The 14,508-nt window shown below is 37.6% G+C and overlaps 1 protein-coding gene across 4 annotated transcripts in view; it reads left to right on the forward strand.

Moving 5' to 3' along the window:
- The window catches only part of MIA3 (MIA SH3 domain ER export factor 3), an 80,718-nt gene that overhangs the window by 60,711 nt on the left and 5,499 nt on the right, over nucleotides 1–14,508 (forward strand). For 2 of the 4 annotated variants that reach the window (XM_044001159.1, XM_044001161.1), the window contains 14 exons: nucleotides 2,360–2,482; nucleotides 2,580–2,709; nucleotides 3,740–3,795; nucleotides 3,877–3,967; nucleotides 4,120–4,258; nucleotides 6,914–7,015; nucleotides 7,095–7,155; nucleotides 7,256–7,291; nucleotides 7,415–7,482; nucleotides 7,607–7,704; nucleotides 7,870–8,007; nucleotides 9,042–9,116; nucleotides 9,809–9,885; nucleotides 10,013–10,081. In XM_044001159.1, coding sequence (XP_043857094.1) covers nucleotides 2,360–2,482; nucleotides 2,580–2,709; nucleotides 3,740–3,795; nucleotides 3,877–3,967; nucleotides 4,120–4,258; nucleotides 6,914–7,015; nucleotides 7,095–7,155; nucleotides 7,256–7,291; nucleotides 7,415–7,482; nucleotides 7,607–7,704; nucleotides 7,870–8,007; nucleotides 9,042–9,116; nucleotides 9,809–9,885; nucleotides 10,013–10,081 — 1,263 coding nt within the window. The remainder of the gene's footprint in view (nucleotides 1–2,359; nucleotides 2,483–2,579; nucleotides 2,710–3,739; nucleotides 3,796–3,876; nucleotides 3,968–4,119; nucleotides 4,259–6,913; nucleotides 7,016–7,094; nucleotides 7,156–7,255; nucleotides 7,292–7,414; nucleotides 7,483–7,606; nucleotides 7,705–7,869; nucleotides 8,008–9,041; nucleotides 9,117–9,808; nucleotides 9,886–10,012; nucleotides 10,082–14,508) is intronic. The other 2 variants (XM_044001160.1, XM_044001162.1) reach the window with 1 other exon arrangement.

Raw genomic sequence — 14,508 nt, forward strand, 5'->3', positions numbered from 1 at the left:
GGAGTGATAGCTTGCCAAGCCCTTTCCAGGGCTGTTCATCCACCTTTGGTATCTGACTGGCACTCAGCTCTCACTTGGGGCTCCAGGAAACTGTAGTGTGTGCAGCAGCCACATCCTGTTAAAACCATCTCAACAGATAGGCTAACTTGGCTTGAGGGTAACGGACAGACCTCAAACCTGTTGGTAAGTTAGGGGAATGTCTGCCCCAAGCATGGAAAGATTTTTCCTGATGGAATGTACAGATGAGAACAGTTTATTCCATTGGCCATGAAGGTGGCTAGGGCAGGGTCTGTGGAGCACTTCGAGCTTGGTCAGACATCAGCAATGCCAAGGTCATCCACTGCATCCTAGGCTGTCACCTGTCATCTTAACTTTTGTCTTGCCAGTAGACTTCAGTGACTGGAGAAGAAAGAGTGAGGCTGACAATTTCATGCAACTCTGCCTCCATTAAGTCCTATTCATGCATAAGTCAAGATATCACCCTGTGGAGGGGGGTAAGGATGCAGGAGGGGAAGAGGTAGTATTTTATAGTGGAAAGGGCATTTAAATTTGAATTGAGACCCCAGTTAAAATCTCTGCTTTGACATATATTTGTGTAATCCTAGACAAGTTTTAACTTTGGTGATCTTTAGTGTATTCATCTGTAAGTTGGGCAAACCTTCACAGGATTATTATGAGAAAAGCTTTTTCAAGTCTTTAATGTTATGCAAATGTTCTTTATTAGAGCATTGTAATTCTTATTTTTTTTCATCTAATAGTATTTTGTTTTTTTTTCCCCAATTACATGCAAAGATAGTTTTCATTCTTTTTTTTTTTTTTTTTTAGGGAGGCAATTGGGGTTAAGTGACTTGCCCAGAGTCACACAGCTAGTGTTAAGTGTCTGAGGCCGGATTTGAACTCAGGTCCTCCTGACTCCAGGGCCGGTGCTCTATCCACTGCGCCACCTAGCTGCCCCTCATTCATTTTTTAAAAACATTTTTATTTAGTTTTGAATTCCAAATTCTGTCCCTTCCTCCTCCTTTCCCCCCTCCCTGAAGTGGTAAGCAGTCAAATATAGTTTATACATGTGCAATTATATAAAATAGTTTCATATTAATCATTTTGTATAAGAAGACTTGGATAAAAGGAAAAAATGAAAGAAAGTAAGTGAAAAATAGCATGCTTCAATCTGTATTTGGTCAAATCAGTTCTTTCTCTGGAGGTGGATAGTATGCTTCATCCTTAGTCCTTTGGGATTGTCTTGGATCATTGTATTGCTGAGAATAGCTAAATCATTCATAGTTCTTCATGGCATAATACTGCTGTTACTATGTATAATGTTCTCATAGTTCTGTCCACCAGTCACGGACGACCATGGGTCAAAGGATATGCACAGCTTTATAGGCCTTCGGGCATAGTTCGAAATTGCTATCCAGAATGGTTGGATCAATTCACAACTCCACCAACAAGAGCATTGTCCAGATTTCTTTTTGTGGTATTTAGGAAAACCTCTACTAGAGTTTTACCCCATTGTCTCATTGTGATTTGGCCTTTAACTCTGGGTTCTGGAAGGCTTTGTCAGCATGGTACACATCATAGCAAGTTCTACCAAGTTAGAACAACTTTGGTAATTTGCACAATGATGGACACTGTGTTTTATCCAAGGACTAGTCTACCTAAATTCATAGATGCTTATCATAAGGTTGCCTGTAGGTTTCAATCACAGGGACTTTTTCAAAAACAGTCTTATGACTAAAAAATCATTTTAGTCTGTGTCAGTAGAGGGAATAAAATAAAAATAAAATTACGGATTGTTGAAGTATTTATGGGAATCCAAAATGAAAGCAAGCTCAAAGTAAAAACTATTTTTGCTAGACTTGTTACCATATGGTAATCAAGTTCCCTACTAAAGGAACAAAATAATGAGCTACTTTTAGCTTTGTTAATCCTTGGAAATAATTATCATTCCCATTAAAGGGATTCTGGTATGTAGAGATTGGAAACTCCAAATTTGTCCAGATTTTAAGGGCAGCTGATTATGAATCTATGAAAAACAGTTATTTCATTTATCCTTTTTCTTCTTTCATTGATGCCTCCAAATACCTGAAGCATTTATAGTTTTGTGTTGATTAGTTTTGTGGTTTCATTTGCCTTGCTGTTTATTCCACCTAAGAGTAGGCTATAGAAGAAATGGAATTCTCCCTTGGACCTCAGGAAGATATCAGTACTCCAAATTCTGTATATTTAACTTTGAACTGTATCATTAGATGTCAATAAACAGGGATCACATGTCCCTTGAAAGAAAGAGCTTTAGTTGGCTCTTCGATATTAATATTACACAACTTATGATTTGTGGTAATGTAGTCATTTCTTTTCTTAGTTGCTGCAGGAAGCAGAAGGTTGGAGTGAGCGACACACTGAACTCAGTGAGCAAATCAAATTATATCAGAAGACTCAGAAAGACTCAGAAGAAGCCCTTGCTTACAAAGAGAATGAAATTGAAGTAAGTTCCTGCTAAAGAACTTGTCTTTTTGAATTCTGCTTATGCAGTGGGGTGACATTGGGAGCTTTTCTCTGATGCCTTTTGGTTTCTTCATTAGGTTTTGACTAATTGCATTATGCAGCTGAAACAACTTGATCTTGATTCTAAATCTGAGGGCAAAAATAATGAAGAAGGAAATGGATGGGATGACTTAGCCAATGGAGAGCTGTCAGATAAAATCACCTCAGGTAGCTCATGGACTTTTTTGCCTATCCATTTTAAGACTCTGATAGTGAAGTAGACAATTAAAAATTTTCTCTAGGAGGTGTGTCCTTAAATTCGTTTGCTAGAAACTGTTTGAAAAGTACGCCAGGGAAAACCATTAGCTTTACTTTGTATACGATTGAACATTAAATATGTCTCTAGATTTGGAGTTAGGTCGGCCCAGTAGTTGGACCTTCACTCCAATATAAGAACTCTACTTTTTCTTCTGGTAGATAGGGATGAGAAGAAGGGAGAAAATAATGGCCTGCATTCCATTTAACCTGAATCACCTCTAAAGAGTAAAGGCAAAACTAGGTTTAATTATTGTTAATGTTAAAAACAACTTCAGGATGTGTGATGTAGTAGATATGCTATGGGATTTAAACCCAGAAAGAATTGGTTCCTGCCCATAAGGACTTTTAGTGAATTAGTTCAGACCTTTTTTCAGTTCTTTGGTTTCAGAAACCAGACGCAAATGCCCACCAGTTGCAGCATGTAGTCTGTAGAAGGCATTTCTTGCTCTATTTGGGCAGTGGCACCTGCCAACTTCTGAAGTAGAAAAAGAAAAGGAAGCACTTTTCTAGTATTTATTTTTTTAAGTGGGATAACTGCTTTGTCTCACAATTAAAATGTGTTAGATTTTGGTTTTTAGTTTTTACCCACAATGGAACAACTTTTTACAAGAAGATAGAAGAGAACAGGAATTGCCATCAGGACAACAGGGACAAAACCATATAAAGAAAGTGTTTCTCAGTTGAAAGAGAATTTTATACCATGTAAAACTCTTTCTAATCCAAGAACAACTCTTCTAAACTTTGTGTTGGGTAAACACCTTTATATAGAGGTTTATAGTTTGCTGAAGATTGAATTAACCTGTATCCAACAGGTAAATTCATTTTCTTAGGTTTCATTTTTTTATTAAAATATTTATCTTGGATTCTTAAGAATTTCTGGAGGTAAAGGAAATACAAAGTGATAAATAGTAAATTACTCTTTTTTAATTTTTGGTTAAAGACAACCGGAATGAGAAGATGAAGAGCCAGATTAAACAGATGATGGATGTCTCACGGGTATGATCTTGATAATTCCTTGTAATGTCTACACAGTTTCTATTTTACATTTTAGTTTAATAATTCTTCTCTAACTTATAGGTGAAAACTACATTAACAATAGTTGAAGAAGATAGAAACCGTTTGCAATCCAAACTAAGTGATGAAACAAAAGCTCGGCATGAATTGGAAGGTAGGTTCTTCCTTGGGAAATGTTTTCTTTTGGAAAAAATATAAATGAGTTTCTATATGAGAATTGAATAGTCTCACTTACCCTCCCCCTAGCCCTGGCATCATCTGTCACAAATATACTCACAAACACGCAGAATATTTTTGTCTTTACAGAACAAATTAAGAAGTTGGAACATGACTCCTCTTCCCTGCAGTCAGCCAAAGCACAGTTAGAAAATGAATATAAAACTCTGCAACAAAAAGTGGAGATTCTCAGTGAGCTCTACCAGCAGAAAGAGATGGCTCTGCAGAAGTAAGTTTCTTTGTACTCAGTAAATACTTTGTGGAGGAGTGTGTGCTGAGACAGACTAACTGTGTGCGCGAGTCATATATGGACCTAGAAACCCCCCACATTTGTAATAATTGTTGTTGTTTAGTCATTTCAGATGTGTCCAACTCTTAGTGATCCCATTTGGGCTTTTCTTAGCAGAGATAGTGGAGTGTTTTGCTATTTCCTTCTCCAGCTCATTTTATAGATGAGGAAACTGAGGCAAACAGGGTTAACTGACTTGTTCAGGGTCACACAGCTAGGAAGTATCTGAGGCCAGATTTGAACCTCATGATCATAAGTCTTCCTGACTTTAGGCCCAGCATTCTATCTACTGTGCCACTTGGTTGCCCATTTTTTCCACTTAAATTAATTTAGGGTAGACCAAAAGTCACAAATAGTAAATAAGTCCTTCATAGTTTGTTTTTAATTTTAAATACCATAGCATCAAGTATAGGAAATGAATTATTATATCATGTGTGAAAAAGCAAATCTAATAAATCGTGAAAAATTTAAAAAAATAATTTTCAAAAAGTTATTAAAACATCAAACCCTTTTGTAACTTTTGGCCCACCCTGTATATCAACACAGTAAAATCAGGTAGGAACTACATTTTAAACGTGGTTTAGGGTGCACTTGAAAATGTTGTGGGCCACATGCAGCCTGTGGACCACATGTTTGACATCTCTGGTGTAACAGATAAGCTACTTGACTTGGAATCAAGGAGACCTAAGTTGAGATCTCATCTCAGACCATTACTGAATATGTGACCCTAGGCAACCTCCCTACAGCCTCAGTTTTCTCATTTCTAAAATGAGGGTAGTTGAACTAGTTAACTTCTGAGTTCTTTTCCATCTTTAAAATTATAATTCTGTGATACTAGGCTAAGTACTGACATAGCTTGTCTTCTACCTTTTATCAAATTAAGAAGCCTACATTTAGAAAGCAAGCTTTTTGTATAATATAATTTAGATAATTATTACCTGGGAGATGATTATTTTATGTCCTTCCTTTCTAACACTTTCAAAATGGCCTTTTTTATGTCCTTACTTGTAATAACATGGACTATAGAAATATATGGAATTTAGAACATCTAGTACAACCCCCTCAGTTTACAGATGAAGAAACTGAGGCCCAGAGTAACTATGATTTGCTAAAGGGCACATGGGTGATAAATAAGGTCTGTAGAGCTTCATGTCAATCTTTCAGAAAGAAGACTACTGAACTCAAGCCAGCTATACTCTTTATTTTTTTTGTGGGGCAATGGGGGTTAAGTGACTTGCCCAGGGTCACACAGCTAGTAAGTGTCAAGTGTCTGAGGCCGGACTTGAACTCAGGTACTCCTGAATCCAGGGCTGGTGCTTTATCCACTGCACCACAGCTATACTCTTGTTTGTTTGTTTGTTTACGGGGCAATGGGGTTAAGTGACTTGCCTAGGGTCACACAGCTAGTAAGTGTCCAGTGTCTGAGGCCGGGTTTGAACTCAGGAACTCCTGAATACAGGGCCGGTGCTCTATCCACTGCGACACCTAGCTGCCCCCACAGCTATACTCTTAATACTGAGTATTTATTTAAAAAACAACCACCACCACCACCAAAAGCTTTCAGGAGGATTATGCCCAAGGGTAGCATGGCTTGTCTTTCCATATATTGCAAAATGGGAAACTTTCTAGGAAACAAAAAATGGTTTTATCTATTTCATTCAATACATGTCTGGACACACAATAGGAACAAAGGTATCACTAATAAGTGCTTAATGAATCATTGATTGAGCAAACATTTATTGAGCATATATTATATGTAAGTGACTATCTGGGTGTTGGGAACACAAAAGGTAAAAGACCCAGCCCATATCCACTTGGGGCTTATATCTAGCTGGTGGAAACAAGATTTTTATCTCACCTTCATTTGACCTCATAGTACTCTGTATTTTTCTATGTATTATATTGAATTTAATTCAGCTATCATTGATTGAATTATTTGGGTACTGCATTTCAGAAAAAGATAAGCTGTAGTGTCTAGAGAGGTCAGCCAAGATGTTTAGGGGTTTATGATTATGGTTGAGTTAATTATCTTGGTGTTACATAAAAGTGGAATGTTATTTTATCAGTTTGGAGTAGCTAGCTTTCCTTGTAAGCTACCACAGCCCTTCAAATGAAGAACTGATTTCATTTTGGAGAGAGGGAACCATATCTTTTACTTTTTATCCTGTATGGTGCCTTTCATATAGAAGATGTGCAGTATATACATTACTCATTTGAGTTAGAGCTGAGGTATATTGGAAGCTAAGTTACTTGTGGAGTAGATGAAAGGAAGGACACCTTTGTGACTTGTCAAGAAGATCTGGGTTCTAATCATGACTAATGCTTACTCCCTGTATGACCTTGGGCAAGTCCTCTCTGGCCTCAGTTTCCTCATTTACAAAATGGAGAAGTTGGACTAGATGACCCCTGAGACTCTCTGTTTAATCTTTGATTCTATGAAGTATATTTTTACTTTTCTTGAAATGACTTAAATATCTTCTAATACATCACTGACAATAAATATTTTTTGTGTGTCATTTTGGAGTTTGGTTGAAAAAAGCAAAAGTATTGAGAACCCCTGAGCAAGTTGTTAAACCTTGTTCCTGATGATTCCAGGAAGCTTACCCAGGAAGAATATGAAAGGCAAGAAAAGGAGCAGAAACTCACTGCTGCAGATGAGAAAGTCAGCTTGGTTGCAGAAGAAGTGAAAACATATAAGTGAGTTCAGCTTCTAGAGTCTTCCTATAGAAATTGCTGTTTGCCTTTTTTCATTTTGATTTTTAAAAATCTTTTATAGGCAAAGAATTCAGGAGATGGAGAACGAATTACAGAAAACAGAGAGGTCATATAAGAATCAGGTATTGATCTTATCACCATTCATAGACTGTAGGGTATTTAATACAGATAATCATGCCATTAAATACATCAAACTACAAATTTTTGTTTAATATCTTTCAGATTGCTACTCATGAGAAGAAAGCCCATGACAACTGGGTAAGATGATTCCTTTTGTTTCTTGAGTGGAAAATCTTTTTAAAATACTTTTATAGTTTCTATTCATAATTTAATTTCTGCCTTTCTATTATTTGGTATGACTTTATTTTATTTTTACAATAGCTTATTGCTCGTGCTGCAGAAAGGGCTCTTGCAGAGGAGAAGAGGGAAGCAGCCAACCTGAGACAAAAGTACGTATGTAATGACAGTGACATCCATTTCTTGGGGTGGTGTGTTTCTCAGTTATGATGTTGCTATTCAACATTATCTCATTTTCCAAACCCTATTCAAGTCTATTATCTCTCTTTATTAAAGATTAACAGAAGTGAATCAAAAGATTGCAATGCTCCAAAGACCAATGATTGTAAAGCCAACTCCAGGAAGACCTGATCATCAGATTCCTCCACGGAGAGGTGAGAAGCATTTGCTAAATTGCACCAATTTCTCTTTGACAGATAATTGGGATGGAGGTCAAAATAGATCGTTTGTGAATATTGTGATCTTCTCAATATAAATTTTAGCACTTAATAGAGAAAACTAGTTGTTATGGGATAGAGACAAGACAATGTCTTCTTCAGGGCCCCTGAGCCGAGATGGCTCTTTTGGTCCATCCCCTGTGAGCGGTGGCGCACCCTCCCCCCCACTGATGATGGAACTACCTATGCGGTCTGTCTCCACTGCTCTTAACCGAAGAGATGTGCCTAGAAGTGAACTTGGTAAGCAGTTGGCTTTTCTTCTGAAAAAAACATGTTGACAACTTAATTCTTCCTTTTAGGGTTCTGGATGCAAATTACATGTTTAGAGTTTTGTATCTTAAGATTTAGAAAGCAGTCTCCCGTTTTGGTTTGGTATTTTATATCATTGTATAGAATGATAGAGTCTGCTAGAGAGCAGAATTTCTTTACTGTTCTCATTTGCCTGGACAGTCCCTAAAGGTCATTTATCCTGCACTTGGAATGATTGTGAAATTACTAGAGAACCTCATTTCCTAACAAATTTGGAAATACATAAACAATGTGAACTGAAACATTACAAACCAGATAGTTTGAAAATGTAAATTTTATTCATTTTCCCATTTCGATTTCAACAACCCTTTTGCCAAACATCTACCTCATTTGTGTATTTATTTTAAAACCCTCAGCCATACATGTCAAAGATAAAACTTCTATTGACCTTCAGAATTTTTTTTTAAGAAACCAAGGCTCTTGAATACTATTTTATATTTTTAATAACATTCTTATTTGCTCTTATCATTTTACTTGAACTGGGCTTTATGAGATGGCAAGATTGGCTTTGGTTTTTGTAATTAGTAGACCACCTTGTTTTTTAGGGTTTGGTTTGACTTTTTTTTTTTTTAATTTTTGTAGGGCAGTGAGGGTTAAGTGACTTGCCCAGGGTCACACAGCTAGTGTCAAGTGTCTGAGACCAGATTTGAACTCAGGTCCTCCTGAATCCAAGGCTGGTGCTTTATCCACTATGTCACCCATCTGCTCCCTGGGTTTTTTTTGGTTTTTTTGTTTGTTTGGGTTTGGAGGGGAGGGGGGCAATGAGTGTTAAGTGACTTGCCCAGGGTCACACAGCTAGTAAGTGTCAAGTGTCTGAGGCTGGATTTGAACTCAGGTCCTCCCGAATCCAGGGCTGGTGCTTTATCCACTGTGCCATCTAGCTGCCCCCTGGTTTGACATTTAATGGAGTTAATCTAACCTGCCTAGAGTGATCATTTAAAGCTCTCAGCTCTTTCTTTTTCAAGGGTCTATGGATGGGCCTCCTCTTGGTCCTGGTCCGAGGAGATCATCTGAAGTATCTGGCAGAACATCTGCCTCTGGTAAGAAAGCTAAATTTATTAAGGGAAGTAAGAGAGGGAAATAACAAAATATTCTTTTATTTATGATGATTGATTATAATGGCAAAATGTATGGTACTTACTTTGCTGGGCTATTGTGAAGAAAATTCTTTGTCAAGTTTAAAGTACAATTATATATAAAAGTTATAATGAACAGGATGCTATCAGAAAAACCTGGAAAGACCTACATGAACTGAAGCAGAGTGAAATGTACTGTATACAAAATAATAGCAATCATGTAAGATGATCTGCTGTGAAGGACATGGTTATTTTCAGCAATGCAGTGATGCAATAAAACTCTGAAGGACTTAGGAAAATTGTAATCCATCTACAGAGAAAGAACTTATGGTATCTGAAAACAGATTGAAACATAATTTTTTTTTAAAGTTCCTTAATCTGAAGTTTTTTTGTCTGTTTTCTTTTACAACCTGGCTAATGTGGAGATGTTTTGCATGACTATTCATGTATAACTTATATTGAATTACCTGGGGTGGGGGAGGGAGGGAGGAAGAGAAGGTGGAACACAAGGTTTTTTAAAAATGATGTCAAAATTTGTTTTTAAGTGTAATTTGGAAAACAAAATTCTAAACAATTTAAAAAAAAATACTCCTTTATTTTTCTCATCCATAGAAGTTTAAATTAAGAATCTACATAGATTATCTCTCTATTAACAGATTTGGGCCCTGGTCCAGTCCCTTTGATGAACAGTGGCCCAAGAAGCTCTTCTCCCTCAACAGTGCTGGATGGCATGGTAAGATCATAATCATTTCCATTGGACTATTTTAGGAGACATTTATATAATCCCCACTATTTGCCGTATCTCTTAATTGTATGTTCTGTTCTATTATATCTGTACTTTTTCATTTAAAAAAAAAAAGAAAACCCTTACCCCAGAGGCTGAAGGCCCCTGTGTTCCTACTGTTCCACCATCTGAAGAGTCTGTGCCAGTGAGTACTTGGAGACTGAAAATGGAGCTGGGCTTTTACTTGCTACTTTTTGGGAAATCTGGGAAAAACTAAGGAGAAGCATGACACTGCTTTTCAGTGCTTTAAATGCATGCCACATCTGGTTGCCCTCTCACTGGGTTTTAAAGGATTGCTGTGTTAAACTGACTTTTCCTTGTCTGGTGTGGGTTAGGAGACTATTTTCTTCTGGGCATTTGATATAGAGGTCTGTAAGGGGATAAAATTCTAGCTATGCTATCTAAAATCTAATGAGTGGTCACCAATAAATTATAAGCTTTAGCAAGAGTATTTAAGTGTTTAAGTATTTATTAAAGAGCATTAGGATCAGAGAGAAAGGTAAAAACCTATTTCTAAGAGACCCCATCATCTGACCCGCCATGGCAAGGTCAGGAACAAAAAGGACCCAATGTTTCCTCATTCCTCCCAGAAGCTTCCTGTGAAACTGGGAGCATCCCCCATCCACACACACACAGAGCTCCAAGCTAATTGGCTGGTAGCTTTGATAGACAGTACCCACAAGCAAACGTCACTTCCTGATGCCAAGGAACTTGACCACATGGCTTGCCCTCAGACGCCTTCTCCTCATGGCAGAGCTTTCCCTACAGTAACTCTCCAGCAGGTGGCATCACTACAGTCGTTACAGGTCTTTCATGAAAACAAAGTTACACAACTTTTGTGTCTGGAGCTACATGCTTCATATACAGTATATATTGCTCTTAGGCAAAGTAGTAATAATAATTCATATAGCAAATTAAAGTTTACAAAGTAAATTGGTTGCATGAAAGGACATTTATAATAACAGTCCTTATTTTGGAAAATCCTACATTTTTTAGAATTCACTTCCACTTCTTATACTGAATAATACTTCTTGATCTGATAAGATGATAGTTCTCTGATATCTCCATCCTGGGAGCTAAATACACTAAATATTAACAATTTTACATTGAGCCTGTTGCTAAGAAGAGCTTGTAAAATTAATCAACTGTAAGTTGGTGTGTTGTGCTGTGTTCACTCCTGTCCTTAATTCTGGTTTCCTTTCATTATTAACAAGAAGTTTTGCCAATTCTTTGGTGTTCAGTATTCTAAAACCATTGTGCAGGCAGTCCACAACTTCTGAACAAGTTGTATTCTAAAAGTTCATTTCAATCAGTGTGGTTCTTGGAATACATTTTCCTCTAGGAACAGTTTTGTGGCTATTGATGAGGTTTCCAAACCACTTACATCATAAAACTTTAGAAACCACCTAAACTAATAATAAGTACCTAAAAAAAAATATCCCCTTCATAGGATAGCTTCTTTTTTGGGGGGGGCTGGGGGGAGGGCAATGAGAGTTAAGTGACTTGACCAGGGTCACACAGCTAGTAAGTGTCAGGTGTCTGAGGTTGGATTTGAACTCAGGTCCTCCTGAATCCAGGGCTTGTGCTTTATCCACTGTGCCACCTAGCTGCACCCCCCTTCCCCTTCATAGGATATCTAACAAATAGTTTGCCAGGCTTTGTTGAAGATCTCTAGTAAGGTGGAACACACCATCTCCCAAGGTAGCCCATTCTCACTTTGGACTACTTTTAATCTATTTAAATTAATCCTGTGGTTTTATTTTGGAGTGGACTCAGTGACAAACTGTCTTCCAGTGTGGATTGACACTGCATCTCAAGTCTGAGAGCTGCTTGGGCATCAAGAGTGATGCTTGACCAGGGTCACATAATCAATGGACTTGAACTCCAGTTTTTCTGACTATGAGACCATGCTATTATTCACTCAGCTATTAATTTTGAAGAGGTTCTTCCTAATATCAAGCCTAAATTGGCCTCTTAGTAACTTCCACCCATTGCTCCTACTTTTTCCTTTGGGTGTGAAGTAATCTTTCTTCCATGTGACAACTCTAGCAGCATAGAATATGAGGCCTGGAAGGTCCCTTAGAATTGAATCCAATTTTCTCATGTTATAGCTTGATGTTCTAACCTGTCAAGATTTTTTTTTTTTACAGTGAGGCAATTGGGGTTAAGTGACTTGCCCAGGGTCACACAGCTAGTAAGTGTTAAGTGTATGAGGCCGGATTTGAACTCAGGTACTCCTGACTCCAGGGCCGGTGCTCTATCCACTGCGACACCTAGCTGCCCCACCTGTCAAGATTTTTAACTCTGTCTTATAGTGCAAGTCTGATAAGGATTCTTTTTTTCTTCTTTTTGTGGGGCAATGAGGGTTAAGTGACTTGACCAGGGTCACACAGCTAGTAAGTGTCAAGTGTCTGAGGCCAGATTTGAACTCAGGTCCTTCTGAATACAGGGCCCATGCTTTATCCACTGTGCCACCTAGCTGCTCCCAATAAGGATTCTTTATCCAAGTCATTGACATTAAATGTTAATGTTAAATAGCATAGGGACAAGCACTGAACCTCGATCACTCCACTAGAAACCTGACTGTGCTTTTGAGTCCACCTAGTTAGCCAGTCCCAATTCTATCTAATGGTATTATAGTTGAGCCCACATCTCTCCATCTTTTCTGCAAGCATATCTTGAACTCAAACACTATTAGCAATCACCTAACATAAAATTTATTTACATCAGTCAGAAGAGGAAATGGTTTGACATGATTTGTTCTTGCTGAAGCAATGATAGTTCTTCATGATCACCACTCCTTTTTTAACCATAGAAGTCTTAGCCACTCTCTAATCTTCTTAAGAAAACTTGTTTCATTACCTTTCCTCAGTTGGCTTAGATGTGTTCTGATCCTAGATTTCTGACCTTGTTCTGACAAGACTGACGTGCCCCATTTTTGCGTTTATCCTTTTTTACCTGTACTTGTTTCTATCTTATGTAACATTTTTCTAAAATTGAAGTTGGTTGATGAGTTCCCCCTCTATCAGCATGGACTTCAGACAGCTACCTCTTTTCTTCATTAGTTGTTCCCATCCCCAGTAGAATTTCAGACCATAGGATCTTATGTATGCATGCATGGATGGATGGATATACATATACACATGCTTTTTTTTTTTTTTTTGAGATATTTTATTTTTTCCGTTACATGTAAAGATAGTTCTCAACTTTTGTTTATACATGCTTTACAATTTCAGATTTTTCTCCCTCCCTCCCTCCCCTCCCTCCCCCCCTCCCCTAGACAGCAGGTAATCTGATATAGGTTATATCTATATATATCTATACATATACATATAGATATATATATACACACACATATATATACACATAATAACATTAATCCTATTTCTGCATTAATCCTGTTACAAGAGAAAGAATCAGAGCAGTGATGCAAAACCTCAAAATAGAAAAAAAAACAACAGCACCCAAAACAAAAGAAATAATATGGTTCAATCAGCATCTATACTCCACAGTTCTTTCTTTCTTTTTTTTTCTTGGATTTGGAGATCCTCTTCTATCATGAGTTCCCTGGAACTCTTCTGTACCATTGCATTGGTGAGAAGAATATAGTCCATCACAGTAGGTCAACACTCAATGTTGATGATACTGTGTACAATGTTCTTCTGGTTCTGCTCCTCTCACTCATCATCAGCTCACGTAAGACCCTCCAGGTTTCTCTGAACTCTTCCTGCTCATCATTTCTTACAGCACAATAGTATTCCATTGTATTCATATACCACAACTTGTCCAGCCATTCCCCAATTGATGGGCACCCCCTCAACTTCCAATTCCTTGCTACCACATAAAGAGCAGCTATAAATATTTTTGTACATGTGGGTCCCTTTCCCCCTTCCATGATTTCTTTGGGCAAAAGACCTAAAAGTGGGATTGCTGGGTCAAAGGGTATGCACAGCTTTATCGCCCTTTGGGCATAATTCCAAATTGCTCTCCAGAATGGTTGGATCAGCTCACAGCTCCACCAACAATGCATTAGTGTTCCAATTTTCCCACAGCCTCTCCAACATTTATTATCTTCCTTTTTTGTCATTTTAGCCAATCTGATAGGTGTCAGGTGGTACCTCAGAGTTGTTTTAATTTGCATCTCTCTAATCATTAGAGATTTAGAGCATTTTTTCATATGGGAATAGATAGCTTTGGTTTCTTCATCAGAAAACTGCCTGTTCATATCCTTTGACCATTTCTCAATTGGGGAATGACTTGGATTCTTATAAATTTGATTTAATTCCCTATATATTTTAGAGATGAGGCCTTTATCAGAAGCACTGGCCTCAAAAATTGTTTCCCAGCTTTCTGCCTCCCTTCTAATTTTGGATGCATTGCTTCTGTTTGTACAAAAATTTTTTAATTTAATATAATCAAAATCATCCACTTTGCATTTTATAATATACTCTATCTCATGTTTGGTCAAAAACTGTTCTCCTTTCCAAAGATCTGATAGGTACACTATTCCTTTCTCTCCTAATTTACCTATGGTATCACCTCTTATGTCTAAATCATGTATCCATTTTGACC

The sequence above is a fragment of the Dromiciops gliroides genome, chromosome 4 (genome assembly GCF_019393635.1).
Source record: "Dromiciops gliroides isolate mDroGli1 chromosome 4, mDroGli1.pri, whole genome shotgun sequence".
NCBI lineage: Eukaryota > Metazoa > Chordata > Mammalia > Microbiotheria > Microbiotheriidae > Dromiciops > Dromiciops gliroides.